Source organism: Grampus griseus (genome assembly GCF_964374135.1).
Source record: "Grampus griseus genome assembly, chromosome: 11".
NCBI lineage: Eukaryota > Metazoa > Chordata > Mammalia > Artiodactyla > Delphinidae > Grampus > Grampus griseus.
This window is the reverse complement of record NC_139005.1, coordinates 56404257-56420573: the sequence shown is the minus strand read 5'-3', so window position 1 is coordinate 56420573 and position 16317 is coordinate 56404257. Positions and strand designations below refer to the sequence as shown.

At 35.5% G+C, this 16317-nt stretch overlaps 1 protein-coding gene across 4 annotated transcripts in view; it reads right to left on the bottom strand.

The window, feature by feature from the left end:
* The window catches only part of CNOT2 (CCR4-NOT transcription complex subunit 2), a 110796-nt gene that overhangs the window by 52986 nt on the left and 41493 nt on the right, over window positions 1-16317 (bottom strand). For 2 of the 4 annotated variants that reach the window (XM_082665824.1, XM_082665827.1), the window contains exon 2: window positions 15812-15884. In XM_082665824.1, the coding sequence (XP_082521950.1) occupies window positions 15812-15884 (73 nt within the window). Of the gene's footprint in view, window positions 1-2532; window positions 2591-15811; window positions 15955-16317 lie in introns of those variants that run through there. The other 2 variants (XM_082665826.1, XM_082665825.1) reach the window with 2 other exon arrangements.

Below are 16317 nucleotides of genomic sequence, written 5' to 3'. Positions count from 1 at the left end.
GATGGATCTAAAAAAAGTGAAGATTTAGATAAATTTTAAATTGATAATTTCTAAATTCATCAACTTAAATTGATACGGAAATAAAAGCAATTCATTTCATAGTTTTAGTAAATGCAGACTGCCTGATAAATGAGCAATAAAAGGCTTAATGAACACTGAAAAGGCAGTTAACAGGTAGATGCAAAGGAAACTGACTGGAAATGTGATTCAGCAGGAAACTAGGGGCTTACAGGAACATATCAACAATCATTATTTTGGAGAGTAGTTAAATATTTTGGCACAGAGTTCTGTACAGGGGTTACAGGAATACTTCGTAAGAGATATCATCCCCCACAAAGCAGAGTAGCTCACATTTGATAAAAAGATAGAGAGGGCAAGCCAGGAGAGCGATGAAAACACATCACTCTTCCTAATCCAATAACTGTTTACTGAAATCTGGTACCTGAAGCTGCTTTACTGAGATGACATTCCCAAAACCATGTACACCATACCTTAGGGTGTGCCCCCACCAAATCTACAAACCCTCTAAAGAGTATTACCAAAAGGCCTATCAGCTCTCCTGATCAGTCTGACTTTGATCTAGGGAGAATATGTTGTGCATGCTTCAACTTGAAGAAACAGATTTTGTGGTTTTTCAAATTCTTAAAGTTGCCTGTATCAATATGCCTCATGCAGATTCAAACTTATAACCACTAACATACAAGCTTAAAAGACACGTGCATCATCCTAAAATCAAAACACTAATAACTCAAAAAGTGCTAACTGTAAAAAAAGCACACCATCATATATTAACTGAAAAACCAACTATAAATGGTATGCCTTATGACCAATAAGTTAGATTTGAGAACTCACACAATAGGGCCTAAAATTAAAATAAGCAATATTTTATCCTTAAATATTAAGATATAAATTTATAAATTACAAGTGGAAGAACATATAACAGTAGAAAGCCCATAAGTTTAGAATATAAAACAAATCCTCTAAGTATGAAGGAAATGTTTTTAATGAGGTTGAATATCTCACGCCAGTGTCAGAGGTGGGGGTGGGGAGCACTCCCTAATGCAGAGGAGAGAGGGTGGGAATCCATAAGAAACTGATGGATGGTCTGCTTTGCTGGGGGATATGGATTTCTACAAGCCTCCCAATAAATTTAAGAAATGCTCGAACTTAGAGGGAAGGAGAGAGAAACTGCTGAGGATTCTGTATTTTGAGGCCCTGCTTTGAGACCTGAAATGCCAAATATTTGGTGCCCCAATCTCTTTAATCCTGACATACTTTCTCTGAAGAAATGTTAGCCATCACAGGCTATATTCTATTTTTCCTGGGTATAATTTTGAATGTCTTGTTATGTGCAAAAGAATCTAGAAATAACGTGAATAAGAATTACATGGGATAGATCTGGGAGAACTAAAGAAACAAATTTTTTTTTTTTTTTTGCAGTACGCGGGCCCCTCACTGCTGTGGCCTCTCCCGTCGCGGAGCACAGGCTCCAGACGCGCAGGCTCAGCGGCCACGGCTCACGGGCCCAGCTGCCCCACGGCACATGGGATCCTCCCAGACCAGGGCACGAACCCGCGGCCCCAGCATCGGCAGGCGGACTCTCAACCACTGCGCCACCAGGGAAGCCCAAGAAACAATTTTTGAAGCCTTTCTGAGAAGAACCTAAAATGATAGTATTTATTTGTGAGCAAAGTAGTGCAGACCCAGGGCTACACTGCTATAGAACTATTTCTAAAAATTCTGCATTAAGAAAAAAAAATCTGTATTGTTAGATCATGATTTCGGATACAAGGAACACAAGCAGAAAATGACAGAGGAGTGTTAGCATTTCACACACACACACACACACACACACACAATTTGGGTGAGCTGTTCACTCAACAAATGTTTGCTGAACTTTGTACCAGATATTGTGCCTTCACTGCTTCTATACTTATCTTTGTTAACCTCAAATCTAGAGATGGGTAGAAATGTTCCAGTCTTCCTGTCTAGATTTCAAGGAAAAAGATGTTTGAAGTTTCTATTCTTTCAAATTTTAAAAATATAGCTACTTGCCTGAAACTTTGGGAAAGGGAAGAACAGCAAGTCTAAAGCTAGTGGAAGGAAACTAAAATATGCCTCCTTCTGATACCAAGTTAAATGTAGCAAAATTTTTAGTCTATGGATTTATGCTTTCCCTGACCTTTTCTCTTAGCTTCTTTTCTGAACATGAGTTTTCTGGTCCTGCTATACTCTGTGGAGAATATGAAGTTTTAAAAAAATCTAACAAACTTCCTTTGTATTACAACATTAATGGTTTATTCAGTTTAAGGTTTTCCCTCTTTCACATCTAACTAATAAGAAATGAAATTATTTCTTAGAACACTAGGACTTTAATAATTTATGAGATAATTTTATGAAAAAAATAATTTATAAGAAACACTATATTTTTAAACTAACAAAATGACTCACTGACAAAATGGCCCAACATCCACCCTTAAAATACTGATGACAGCACCGTTTTTCCCCCGGTCTTTCCCACCACCTACTTACCTGTGCAATTTCTTTCAACATTGGCTACTCTGGGGATTGGAAAGCTCAGGGCTGGAGGCTGAAGTGAAGAAGGAAAGGTTGGAGGGTGAGCCATGGCACCAGCCCCGCACTAGGAGCGCCCCTGAGATACTACAGCAGGGTTGACACCATAGCTCTGAAGTTCAAACTCCAGCAAACGATAAGAAAGGAGTCCAACCAGAACATGATAAACGATGGGATTCTTCCGCTCTTTGAAAAATAAGGAAATCATGCTATAAAGATCTGAATGTCCAGTTTCAACATTATGACTCCCTGTTCACCTCTTCATCATTCCCCAACCCCAGATTCACCTCAGACTGATTCAAAGTGCTAATCAAAACAAAGAGGGTGGGGGGTGAAGCGCACAAGTAGAGCTTTCTATAAACTTGCACACAGAAAATGAGGATAGGGCTCACCTGGCCATCATAAAAACGTGCAAGACAATATGTTAAAATACTCTGCCTATCTGCCCCTTGAATACTTTCTTGCTCTCCTAAGCACTCAACATTAAATCTAAGGCTCTCATACGCATTAACATTAATACCATCAGCCAGCAAAATGACAGCTGGACTATTTCGATGTATTGATATTTAAATTCCTAAAATTGGGCCAATGAGCTTTTCAAAACCCAGGGATAACTTTCGGTATAAGGATATTCCTTGGGGGAATTTCCTGGCAAGTCCAGCGGTTAGGACTCCACACTTCTGCTGGGGGCCGGGGTTTGATCCCTGGTCAGGGAACTAAGATCTTGTGAGCCGTGCAGCATGGCCAAAAAAAAAGTATATTCCTTGGGAGGAGACTAATTTTTTAAAAGTGTTCCACTCTGATAAAAGCAAATGAGGACCCCCTCAACTAAAATAACTTTAATCAAACTAGATGATAAAAAAATCATAGACTTTTAAAGAAATAAATCTAAATACAGGACTTAAACTGTGACTTTTATAAGAATGAATCCTCACTTTATAATATAAAAAGTAAATTACTGATTCAGAGGAAACTAGACTCTGATTATTATGACTACTAAAGCTAATAAAAATAGATGCTCATTTAAGTTATTTAAAGATAACATCTACTCAATAACAAATATTATTGGAGGTGGCAAATGTTTTAAAACAGTAAATTACATATAGTGAAGTATCAGAATCCTAAATTATGTTACATGAAGCAATTAAAAATAAAAAGTATTCCTTTAGCAAGGGAACACAGGACTTTTAAAATACTTCTAAACATCTTGCCATATAAATTAATTCAGTAAACATTATTCAGTGAGCATCTACAATGTAATACGCTAAATATATTTACATTTATACCCTTATGTACTTTACCCATTTGATGCTCAGAATAAAGAACATCACAAATCAAAAGGAGTAAAGAAGAAAACACATTTACAATGCTCCTGCACCATTACTCTGGCCTCCAGGCCTCAGTGAACTTACCCTTCATTACCTGCAATCTCCTACCATTTCCCCCTTCTCTTATTGTGTTCCTGCCCGACTGCCCCACTCCCCTTGCCATTCCTCAAACACAAAAGGCATACTCCTGTCTTCAGACCTTTGTACTTCTTGTACCATTCAAGAATGCTTTCTTTTTAGGTATCTACATGGCTTCACCTCACCATACTTCATATATTGAGCCATCCTAGTGAGGACTTCACTGTTTATTCTATTTAAAAGTATACTGTCCTTTTCCCCAACCCCTTATGCACTCTCTATCCCCTTTCCTGTTTTAATTTTTCCTCCATAGCATGTATCAAAATATAATACACAATGCATTTTATTTATTTTGTTTAATGTCCTCCTATACTCTAAAATATCAGCTCCACGAGAACAGAATTTATTTATTTATTTCGTCTCTTTGTTCACTTCTGTCTCCACACAATCTGGAACAGTGCCTGGCACTGAGTAGGCCCATAACATGAACGTGTCCTCCTCTTACTCCACACATGCTGTTACTTGAGCGTTATTTGACAGTAACCCATCACTGCAGTGCTTACAGTACATGTGAAAATTTTATGAGCATAACAATTATTTTAAAACTTAATGGAATTATGTCAAAAATTAATGTTAATTTTTGCATTTCTGAAACATATGAATAAAGTTGTTTTATGCCTTTTTCCACTGAAATTGACAACCACTTCCAAAATACCTAATAGACTAACAGACACCTTCAGTGGTTAGAATGCCATGCCATAAGAAGTACCAAATAAGGATTTGGAGATGAAAATTTTTTTTTTCTATTTCCCAAACTTTTTCTCAAGTTAGATTACCTTTTTAAAAAAAGTTATTTCACGAGTATTTCGGACTTAACAGTTTAATATGAGACAACACACATTTCTTTTCTATCAAAAAATCCCACTAGAAAAATTATACTACTTAGAGCCACTGGGTTGCACTGTAGTCCATGGGAATATGCACTCCTTGAGAACAGTGTACCACTACAGCAGCCTAACACAGTGGGCCTGGTACAAATAAGCACTAATATGTGTTGAGAGTTTATCAAATGATAGGTATTACTCAAAGCACTTTATATATATTACCTTACTTAATCATAATAAAACCCCTATAAGATATACTTTTACCTCAAATTGAGGCACAGAAGGGTAGGGCCTATGGACTCTCATTAGATTGAAAATATTTCTCTATCACAGTTATCATGAAGAATACCCAGTCCCTGCAACCCCAGTAAGATACTAAAGATTTAATCTCCACAAAAACCCAAGTGGATAGACTCCAAATTTTAGAAGTTAGCCGAAGCATAGGTGAGGGTGAGGCATGGGCTTGAAAATTGAGAGGTGAAGACCTACATTCTGAGCTGTGGGATCCTCCGCTTTCTTTCCTTAACCTGCTTACAGAACAGTCAGTCAGATTTAAGAACCACTCCTCTACCCTACCTCTCTACCTGTGGAAAAACTGAATTGCTCCGGAGAAACAAATGTCACACACTATCGTATTTTTTTATCTTAGGTATTGGAATATACCAAAGACCTGTCCTATTCTAGGATGTGATAGTTTAGGGTGAATATGACTTGAACTTATGTTTAGAGGGCATGTGAAATTGAGAACCAGGTATATTCATCTACTCTAACGCTAAAAGTGGCCCTAAAGTAAAGTGCTTGAAGAAACTAGATCCTAAAGATTATAGGTGGGGAATTTTTGAAGTATATGTCATCAGTATGCCCATATTCAAGCAGAGATAAAAGAAGCTCAACTAAAAGAACTGTGGACTGGGACTTCCCTGGCGGTCCAGTGGTTAAGACTCCATGCTTCCAACTGCGGGGGGCAGGTTAAGACTCCATGCTTCCAACTGCAGGTTTGATCCCCGGCTGGGGAACTGGGATCCCACATGCCACGCAGCACGGCAAAAAAAAAAAAAAAAAAGAAAAAAAAAGAACTGTGGATTGACATGACAATTGTGGGTAGGTAAACTTTCTTTTTTTATTTTTATTTTTTAATTTTTTTGCAGTACGCGGGCCTCTCACTGTTGTGGCCTCTCCCGTCGCGGAGCACAGGCTCCGGACGCGCAGGCTCAGCGGCCATGGCTCACGGGCCCAGCCGCTCCGCGGCATGTGGGATCTTCCTGGACCGGGGCATGAACCCGTGTCCCCTGCATCGGCAGGCGGACTCTCAATCACTGCGCCACCAGGGAAGCCCAACTTTCTTTTTAAAGGGGCTATCTTGAAGATCATGACTCAAACTTTCAAGGAACTAAGGTAAGGTGACAGGCAGTGAAAGGAATCACAAAATGCAAAATTCTTAAATAAAAATTTAATGATTTTAATGTTCTCTATGTTACACATAACTTAAAAAGCTTTAAAAAAATTTAAAGTCCTTCAAGTAGAAGGAAAATGATACTATAAAGAAAGAAGGGAAGGAAGGAAAAAAACACAACCTCCTGGATTGATAGTGTCTTAGGCACTGGCAGAAGCAAACACAAATCCCCTTGGGAAAAATGTCTTTCCATCTAGTCCTCAAAGAAGTCACACAGATTTCTAAGAAACATAAAATGGTAACTTACACACCTACAAGGAATCAAGGTATCATAAGTGAGAACCAGAAGAAGCAAAAGACATGAGAATGATCTGTGGCAACTTTCAGCTGCTGGATTTATCACATATTAAACATAAGCATGTATAAAATGATTAAATAAATAAAAGAAGATATATTAGAGTCGAAATCTAAACAAAATAATGGTAAAAATGTGAAAAATAATGATAAATACGTGGGTATAGAAGACATAGACAAGATTAACGAACTTGATCTAATGGAAACAGAGCAATACACCTGCCAACTGGTCAATATGCATTTTGTTCAAGTAAGTAAACAAATAATTGATATCATACTGATCACATTCTCTAGCTACAGCAGAATATGTGAGAAGTCAGCAATATGAAGATAATTATAAAAGCCTCATAAGTTTGGAAAATTAAAAACACTTAAGACTAAAGAACAGTAAAACAAAACCTAAGAATAAAAGGAAATATCAATAACTTAAAGAGTATAAATTGATGAGTATAAAACAAAAAATAAATTTAAAGCAAGGGTGACAAATAAGATGAAAAGGCACACAGTCAACAATCTTACGGATGAAAAAAGGTGCTAAAAATATTTAAGAATATTTAAATATTATTAATATTTAAATATAAATATTTAATATAAATATTTAAATAGGTAGCATTATGAATAATTTCTTAATCCTGATAAAGAATATCTACCAAAAAAACCCAAAACCTGCATCAAACATCATATTTACTGGTGATAAAGTTTGTAAGACAAGTAACAAGAGAAAGATTCCTGCTACTAACACTTCTACTCAACCTTGTATCAGAAATATGAGTGCGTTCTGAAAAGAAACGCAAGTTACAAAAATTGTAAAGTATCAAAACTGGAATTTCCAGATGATATATTTATTTACATGAAAGAACCTACCCCACAAATAACCTACAGATAAATTATAAGAATAAAAATTTAGGGACTTCCCTGGTGGTCCAGTGGTAAAGAATCCACGTTCCAATGAAGGGGACACGGGTTTGATCCCTGGTTGGGGAACTAAGATCCCACATGCCGTGAGGCAACTAAGCCCGAGCACAACTACTGAGCTCATGCCCCTCAACCAGAGAGCCTGCGAACCGCAAACTACAGAGCCCACGTACTCTGGACCCCGTGCGCCCTGGAGCCCGCGCACCACAACTAGAGAGAAGCCTGCACCCCCCGACAAAGAGCCCACACCACAACGGAAGATCTTGCATGCCTCAACGAAGACCCCGTGTGCCGCAACTAAGACCTGATGCAGCCAAAAAAACAGTAATCAAGTTTAAAAGTCAACTGTATGTCAATATAACAGTAACATCTATAAAATATAATTTTAAAAATACAATTTACCAAAAAAAAGCAACAAAAGTACTTATGTATAACTCTGACTAAAGATTTATAATTCCATTATTAAAAAAATACAACTTTATTGAGAGAAAATACAGAAGACCTCAGTGTATGAATTCAGGGAGAGGAAGAATAACATAAACATATCATTTCTTCCCCAAATAAAAATGAAGTCAATAAAATTCCACTTGTAAACACAATGACTTTTTTTTTTTTTTCAAATTCTAAATCTGTCACTGAACAAAAGGCCAAGAAAGTCAAGAAAATAATAAAGACCAAGGTGGAGAGACAGACACGAAGATTTAACACAAAGCTATAGTAGTTGAGAATGTGGGACACTGGTGCAGGCAGAGACAAACACATCAAAGTAATAAAATAGATATTTAATTTTCATAAAATTTGAGACTACGACATGGTTCAGAAAACTTCTCTAACTTCATAAAGCTCCTTCTGTTGTTTTCATGCAGTCTCTAAAAGTACAATGGCAAGTTTGCTGAGGTTTTCTTGTCTCTGTTCCCCTCTCCCACTTTAATCTGCTCCTTCTCTTTCCTCTGTCCCTGTTGTCCCTATCCTGCTCAATTTTGATTCCACTCCCAGAAACTTCTCAACAGGGTCCTGGAAGGGAGCACTGGTGGGTCAGTCTTGAGAGTTCAGAGCTAGGCAGCTCAAGTCACTTTAGGCCTCACCACAGGTCCCTTAACCCTGATCTAATAAAGTGGGCAAAACCTCCCCAATTTCAAATTGGCTAATCACACTTACCACTTTCAAAATGTCTCTTCACCACTTTGAGGTGCTTCTATGCCCAGGTCCATACACCCCAATGCTTCTATGTTCTCATGCATAAAAACTGATAAATTTAGGTCTTTTGTTAGACTTTCACCTGCTTATATTTTGAGGTTCATGGAGATATTTCATCCCCAGTTTTTGTTACAAATGTTTTCATGGGTTTTGGTTTTCTATCTAGTTGTTCTATTTTTATATGGGAATTCAGAAAAATTAAAAAAACAAAAAACTAAGCTGTCACCATCAATGCAATCATCCCAGAATCTAAGTAAGGCCTGAGATATTTTAAAAGGTAACTATGCACCAGTGTTTTCTTAGGTCAGTCTGCCAAAGCAATAGAAATAAAAGCAAAAATAAACAAATGGGACCTAATCAAGCTTACAAGCTTTTGCACAGCAAAGGAAACCATAAACAAAATGAAAAGACAACCTAGGGACTGTGAGAAAATATTTGTAAATGATGCAGCCGACAAGGGCTTAATTTCCAAAATATACAAACAGCTCATACAATTCAATAACAACAACAAAATGAAATCAAAAAATGGGCAGAAGACCTAAATAGACATTTCTCCGAAGAAGACGTACAGATGGCCAATATGCACATGAAAAGATACTCATCATTGCTGATTACTAGAGTAATGCAAATCAAAACTACAATGAGGTACTACCTCACACCAATCAGAATAGCCATCATTAAAAAGTCTACAAATAATAAATGCTGGAGAGGGTGTGGAGAAAAGGGAACACTCTCACACTGTGGTGGGAATATAAATTGGTGCAGCCACTATGGAAAACACTATGGAGGTTCCTCAAGTTGCCATATGATCCAGGAATCCTACTCCTGGGTGTATACCCTGACAAAACTGTAATTCAAGAAGATACATGCACCCCCATGTTCATAGTAGCACTATTTACAATAGCCAAGACATGGAAACATCTGTCCATCAACAGATGAATGGATAAAGAAGATGTGGTACATATATGCAATGGAATACTATTCAGCCATAAAAAAGACTGAAATAATGCCATTTGCAGCAACATGGATGCAACTAGAGATCATCATACTAAGTCAGGCAGAAAGAGAAAGACAAATACCATATGATATCACTTAAATGTGGAATCTAAAATATGACACAAATGAACCTATCTATGAAAAAGAATCACAGACACAGAGAACAGACTGGTGGTTACCAAGGGGGCAGGGGTTGGGGGAGGGATGGAGTGGGAGGTTGGGGTTAGTAGATGTAAGCTTTTATATATATCGACATATACATTGATATATAGGTATATATCCAATAGGATGAATATACATCAAGGTCCTACTGTATAGCACAGAGAATAATATTCAATATCCTATGATAAACTATAACGGAAAAGAGTATTTTTAAAAAAGTATATATATGTATAACTGAATCACTTTGCTGTACAGCAGTAATTAACACAACACTGTAAATCAACTATACTTCAATTAAAAAAATAGTAACTTTGCTTCTATATTTTCTGATTGATAGAAGTATCTACACTAATGTTTTAAGTTTCTATTTAATGATGAACACATTCCATATTCATGATTGGGGCAAATTATTTAAATATAAAATGTATTTCTGAAAGAGAAAACAATATTTCACGTGTAAAAGCCTAGAGCTAAGTTCCCAAAGGAGCACCACAGTGAAGACAAAAGGATGCCGCCAGATATTTTAAATCTTCTCAGGGAACACGTCAGATATCAGATATCTGTCAGATATCAGATACCACCTGAACTACATAAGTGGTTTAGACCTAATTACTTAATTTAACAAAACTGTTAACATTTCACAGTGGCCCAGGGGCACTGTGAAAAAATTACGAAGATACTAAGGGTGCCATAGAACCATGTACCTTAGTGAAACCTGCTTTGTGGAAAACAAATGTCAGCTCATTTGATGATTTCAGAAGATGAGTAAAAAAGTATCAGAACATATAATGCATTCAAAGAAAGACCAACATTGTTAGCATCACGTAATAAACCAACCAATGAGGAACTTGGGAATTCATTTAATTTGATGTTTTTGGTTGGCCAGAGGAAGAAGAAAAAGATGAGCCATGAATGACAAATAAATGTCAAAATTTATTTGAAACAATTATTTAGGTCATGGAGTCAAAATAACTTTTGCAGCTGATAATATGATCGTGACATGAGCAGAAGCATCACATTTAAAGTGCAATTACAAAAGCGATCTCATTTTAGCAGGAATTGTATAACTGCAAGTGAAGACAACTTAACAGTCACCAATTTGAGTTTTTTATTCCCCTTCCTTCATCCTGTGGCTACAGCCATTTGTTTCCAAGAGTTTCAAGAGCAGTAAACTATGAACCAGTTCACTGATTTCAAGTACTTATTTTTGAACAAATTCCTTCCTCAGCTCACTCTTACTCACCTTAACCCAGGGCCAAACAGCAAGGATGTCTAAAGCCTCCGTCTTTCTGTTCTACGCGCTAGACCTATTCTGACAACTCTTGAATTGCTAAGTATTCATTTTTCAAAAATTCTTTTCCATTTTAAGTTCTCTTTTTATTATGCACCTTTAACGTACGTAATATATCAGATTTCAAGTGCTTTGATGCTGGTGCTGTTTTCAATCATACTAGAAGCTATCAAGAAAAGGTTATAAGCTACTATGTTACAACTATGACTCTAAGATACCATCAGTTGTAAAATACATCCTGATAGCAGAAAGATAAAAATTTTCAATAATGTGTTATCACTTATAATAAAAGAAATGGGGTACTTCATTGCTTGTTTACATTAAATTTTTACTGCAGTGCAAAAGAAAAAAATGTAATTTGTATACAGTATTGTACAATACTCTTGAATACTGAATGGAAGCACACGTACCAGATGAATTTGTATGTGCACCACTGATTGTTAAATAATTAGGAAACTTGTGTTTTAAATGCTTTACATTATGCAGAATTGTCAGATATCTGAAATGTCAGATAGGTGTTGAGTGTTTTAGCAGTATCTGGGAAATTGTTTACGGTTTGGGGTGGGCTGGAAAGTCATTATTTTTTTTCCTATTCCAAATAACAGAATATAGGGAATCACTTTTCAAAAAATTGCCACATGATACATAAAGATGCACCTATATACTGAAATATATATGTAATAAAAATATAAAAACAAAAAGAATAAAACAAAATTCAAATAACAGAGTACTTCTGGGGAAGGAGGCAGTGGAAGGGTGGGACATGGAAATATCTCCATTAAGTACAATACTCAAGCTGTAGAAAAACGCATATTTGTTAAAAACAAAGACAACAAATCACATTTGCACCTATATAATCACTAGAAAAGATACACACTAAACTGTTAAAAGTAAAATTGTGAAGGTAAACTTTCGCATTCTATAGCTCTGTAATTTAAAAAAACTAATAGAAAGGAAATAAAATAGTTAATGGCAGGGGGAGAGAGGAGGAAATAGCAATACAATCACTGCCATCATTCTCTGACAGGATACATTCCACAAAGTTAATGTGGTATTCTAGATAATGAGGTATTCTTAAGCAACATACAGACTACGATGCATTAGATCTAGTTTATAAATATCATACACTGAACTAGCTAGCATATGATGTGATGACCTCAAAGTAGCATTCTAAAAATCTTGGAGATATATATATATAAGTGGCATTTTCCCCAGCACACTTTGCAGTTTCTTCCTGTCACCTCTTTCTTTGTTTTAATTTTATTGAAACAACATGCATTTGAACACCTATTATGTAACTGAAACCATGCTAGGCACAGGCAGTACCAAAATAAATATGGCTCCAGTTTTCAAGACGCTTGTAACATAGAGTAGCACTGTCTAATACAACTCTGTGCAATAATGGAAAAGTTCTATATCTGCACTGTTCAATATGGTGGCCATTAACAGCATGTAACTATTGAGCATTTGAAATGTGGTCGATGTGACTGAGAAATTAAATTATTTTATTTTGTTTAAATGAATTTAAATACCACTTATGGCTAGTGCCTACGGTACTGGACAGCACGGGGTTACAGCAAGACAAGGAAAAATAAAAATAACTACATTGTATCATGGTACACACTAAACTAGAAGTATGCACAAAAGCTACAAAAGCAAGGAGAAGGAATGCTGAAGCCCATCACAGAATGGCTTCTCAAAGTATTGATACCTAATTCTTGAATCATGGAAGAAAGGTGAGGCATTACATGAAGAGGAACCCAAACAAGTAAAGGCTTAAAGTGTAAAAGTGCATAGCATAGAGATTTAAAAGCAGTTTTATATTACTCAATGCAAAAACTTTTCCATTTATATTACTCAATAAGCAAACAGAGGAGACAATGGAAATAAAAGTATGCGGGGTCAGAATGTGCAAAGATTATATGTAATGTTTAGGAGCTCGTCTGCATTATATAACAGAGGGGAAGAAGGCACTGGTAAGTTAACCTGGTAATTAATATGGTTAAATTTGTGCATGCTCATAGTTGGAATAAATTAGTGTAAATTAGAGAAAGAAAAGAAAATTCTAGCTAAAAACTGGAGTTACATTTCCTTGGAAGACGCTTGACAATCTTTCTAAAAGAATAAACTATAAACCATTTACATAATTAAATTATCTCATCTGAACTAATATACCAGTCTGTCTATGCAAATAAACTTCAATTACTCTAGTCATACTCAAAAAACTTTTAACTGGGCTTAAATTCGTAGTGACAAATGAAACACACAAAGTAGATACCAATAGAAAAATCAATACTTCAACCAACACCCATTTAAAAGTCATTAGGTTTTAGCACAAAGCTGAGGGAATGCACCTTCCCAAATGAGTTCCTAAGTCTTTAATCAAGTCCACAATGAAAGGAGAACTGGGGAAATTTTATCCTTTTTATTAAACTCTGGACTATTAGCTTATTATTATCAGAATGCTTAAATAACACTATAAGACATCAAGTAACCTCCAAAAACAAAAGGCCTCAAAGATAAATTAATTAGTATAAACACAGCTACAAAGAAATCCTACTTTATCCATGAAAAACAACAAATAAAATTCCTCCAAAATGGAATTGTTAAAAATCCAGATCATTTCATCTCAGCATATACGAACTCTTAGTGCTACCAATATAAATATTAGTAATTTACCTACTATTCCTTTGAATTTCCCATATGCTCTTAATATACTCATCATAATTATCAGACAGGAAATTATATTTCTATACATGTATTTTTCAAAAGAGGTTTTTACAAATAATTTTACAATGGCAATTTAAACAAGTGTTTCCAAGAATATTTCAACATGCACTAATTGTCACTAAGTAACAAGAAAAGAGAAAAGGGAAAATATTTTCAGGCAGAAGAACCCTAACCAAGAATGCATTTTCAGGTAAGCTAAAAGACCTGGATTATTTGTAAATAATGTGACCGAAACAGTGTGACTCTAAACCATTTTTTTAGAGTAGAATGAACAGGAATTAGGAAATCTCTTCATGTATAAAATATAATCTCCTTTTATTCCTTTCTTAAGTGTAAAATTTGGAATTCTTTATTAATATGATTCCATAAAGTAAATTAATCATACTGTATGATCATACAAAAGTTCTGCTTACGCTTTACAAACTGGATTATAAACACTGAAAAGCCACACAATATAGAATCACAACATTCTTAAAATAATTTAGCAGAATCTATCAAAAGATACAACAACCCAAGTAGTGTAACCAATTAAAATCCTATGAGTCAAGGTAGTTGGAAGTGGTTGTGAGGCAGGAGTTACAGCAAGTATAAGTAATGAACAGAGGCCATGTTGATTAATTCTGTAAAAACAATTCAGAACAGAAAAGGTTACAGGGAGAACTGATTCTGCATAGCCACAGCTTACTCTGGCTTATTAAAATTATAAAAATCTGGCAAGAAACTTCAGACATAAAATTAGGTCAAATTCTAGAAAGGTTAAATATGACACTACTTTTCATTATGGACAGTGCCCAAACCAGAACCTAAGTCTTGTGTTCAAAGGCTCTTTGTTATCTCACCATGAAGACTCATTTACAATTTTCTCCAATGTTCACTGTTCCAATCTGAGGGAAGAAAAGACTAACTGGGCTAAAATAAATGATTAGAAGATAAATGGTTAGTTAACAAAAGCTGCTGCTATCACACTAGTTGCCTTCACAGCCTGGAGGGAACAAAACTTGTGGGTGGAAGGGAGAGAGGGAGGCTGGATATGTATTTGTGAAAGAAGCCTAAAGCTTATTCCTACTTAACTATGAACTACTGTGTATTCTGAGTCATTACATAATTTGATATTAAATTATTATCAAATGAATAAAGCAGATTTTCTTTGAAAAAATTAAATTCAAATGTAAGAGTTTTTAAAATCACTATTTAATAGCACTATCTTTAAAATTCACCTTCTTTTAAAAGCTCAGAAAGAAAACAGGAATATTACACCTCAACCATCCTTTCAGCATCCTTACATATTTCATAGGGGATGGATATTATTAACTAATTTAATAAATGAGAAAACAAGAATCTAACATTATAAGGACAGCAAGCTAATGACAAATTCAATAGAATTGGGGTCTCTGAGTACCCTGGGATTTTCATTTCTATTTTTTCTATACTCTAACCAACTTTGTCTACATTCCTGTGATGCTCTAGTACCCCGAATAGATCCTAAGACTTCAGATTTAGTCTTCCAGAAATAATATATATAAAAGCAATCAACATTTTGTTTTATGGAATACTAGCTCTGAATCCAGCCATGAAGTCATAAATTGTGTTTTAGATAATCTAAGTTTTGACACAGATATACACACCAGAAAAATTATGTTCTGACACTAAAAGAATATATATACATTTATTATAATATATATACATTATTTATAAGAATAAATATACATTTATATTATAAGCATGCTTTATTCTGAAAAATGTTCCCACTATTTCAACTGTCAAACCCAACATACGTTATTTTTAAAATTATAACCCCAATTTTTCAAACTCAGGTGTATCCAACCTGATTCCAATTAAATACAACATGTTAAACAGTTCATGTAACTATATGACCAACAGAAAAAAGGAAAAAAATTTTTGATCTTACCTGGTAGTTTCTTTTCTCAGATAATGTATGTCCATCAGTCCTCACCATAGAGTCGTGTCCTTTCCTCACAGTACTGGAGGCAATCAAATAGAACTGTCACTCAAGGGTCGTGTCACAGGAAGGACCGCCCACCAGTTCTCCCTCTAGAGTGGAATTATCCAAAAGCCGTCAAAATTACTAACATGTAAACATATGAACAGCAGCAAAAATATCCAATACGATACACAGAAAACAAAACCAAAAAGTACTCTTTTTATATCTTAATTGATCTTCCTCTTAACCATCCAGGGAGGGCTAGACTGGCAGACATTTTATTTGAGATAGAAGTTATTAAATATGAAAACCTTTCCCTTCCAATTAAAACTGTCTCCCAGACCTCACACATAGAAAGAAACTTACAGTGAATAAAAATGGAGTGGACAAAAAAGTTCAGCCCTGAATTGACACATTTTTTTTCCTTTTAAATAAACATCCTCCTGTTAGTCTCAGAAATGTTCAATTAATTC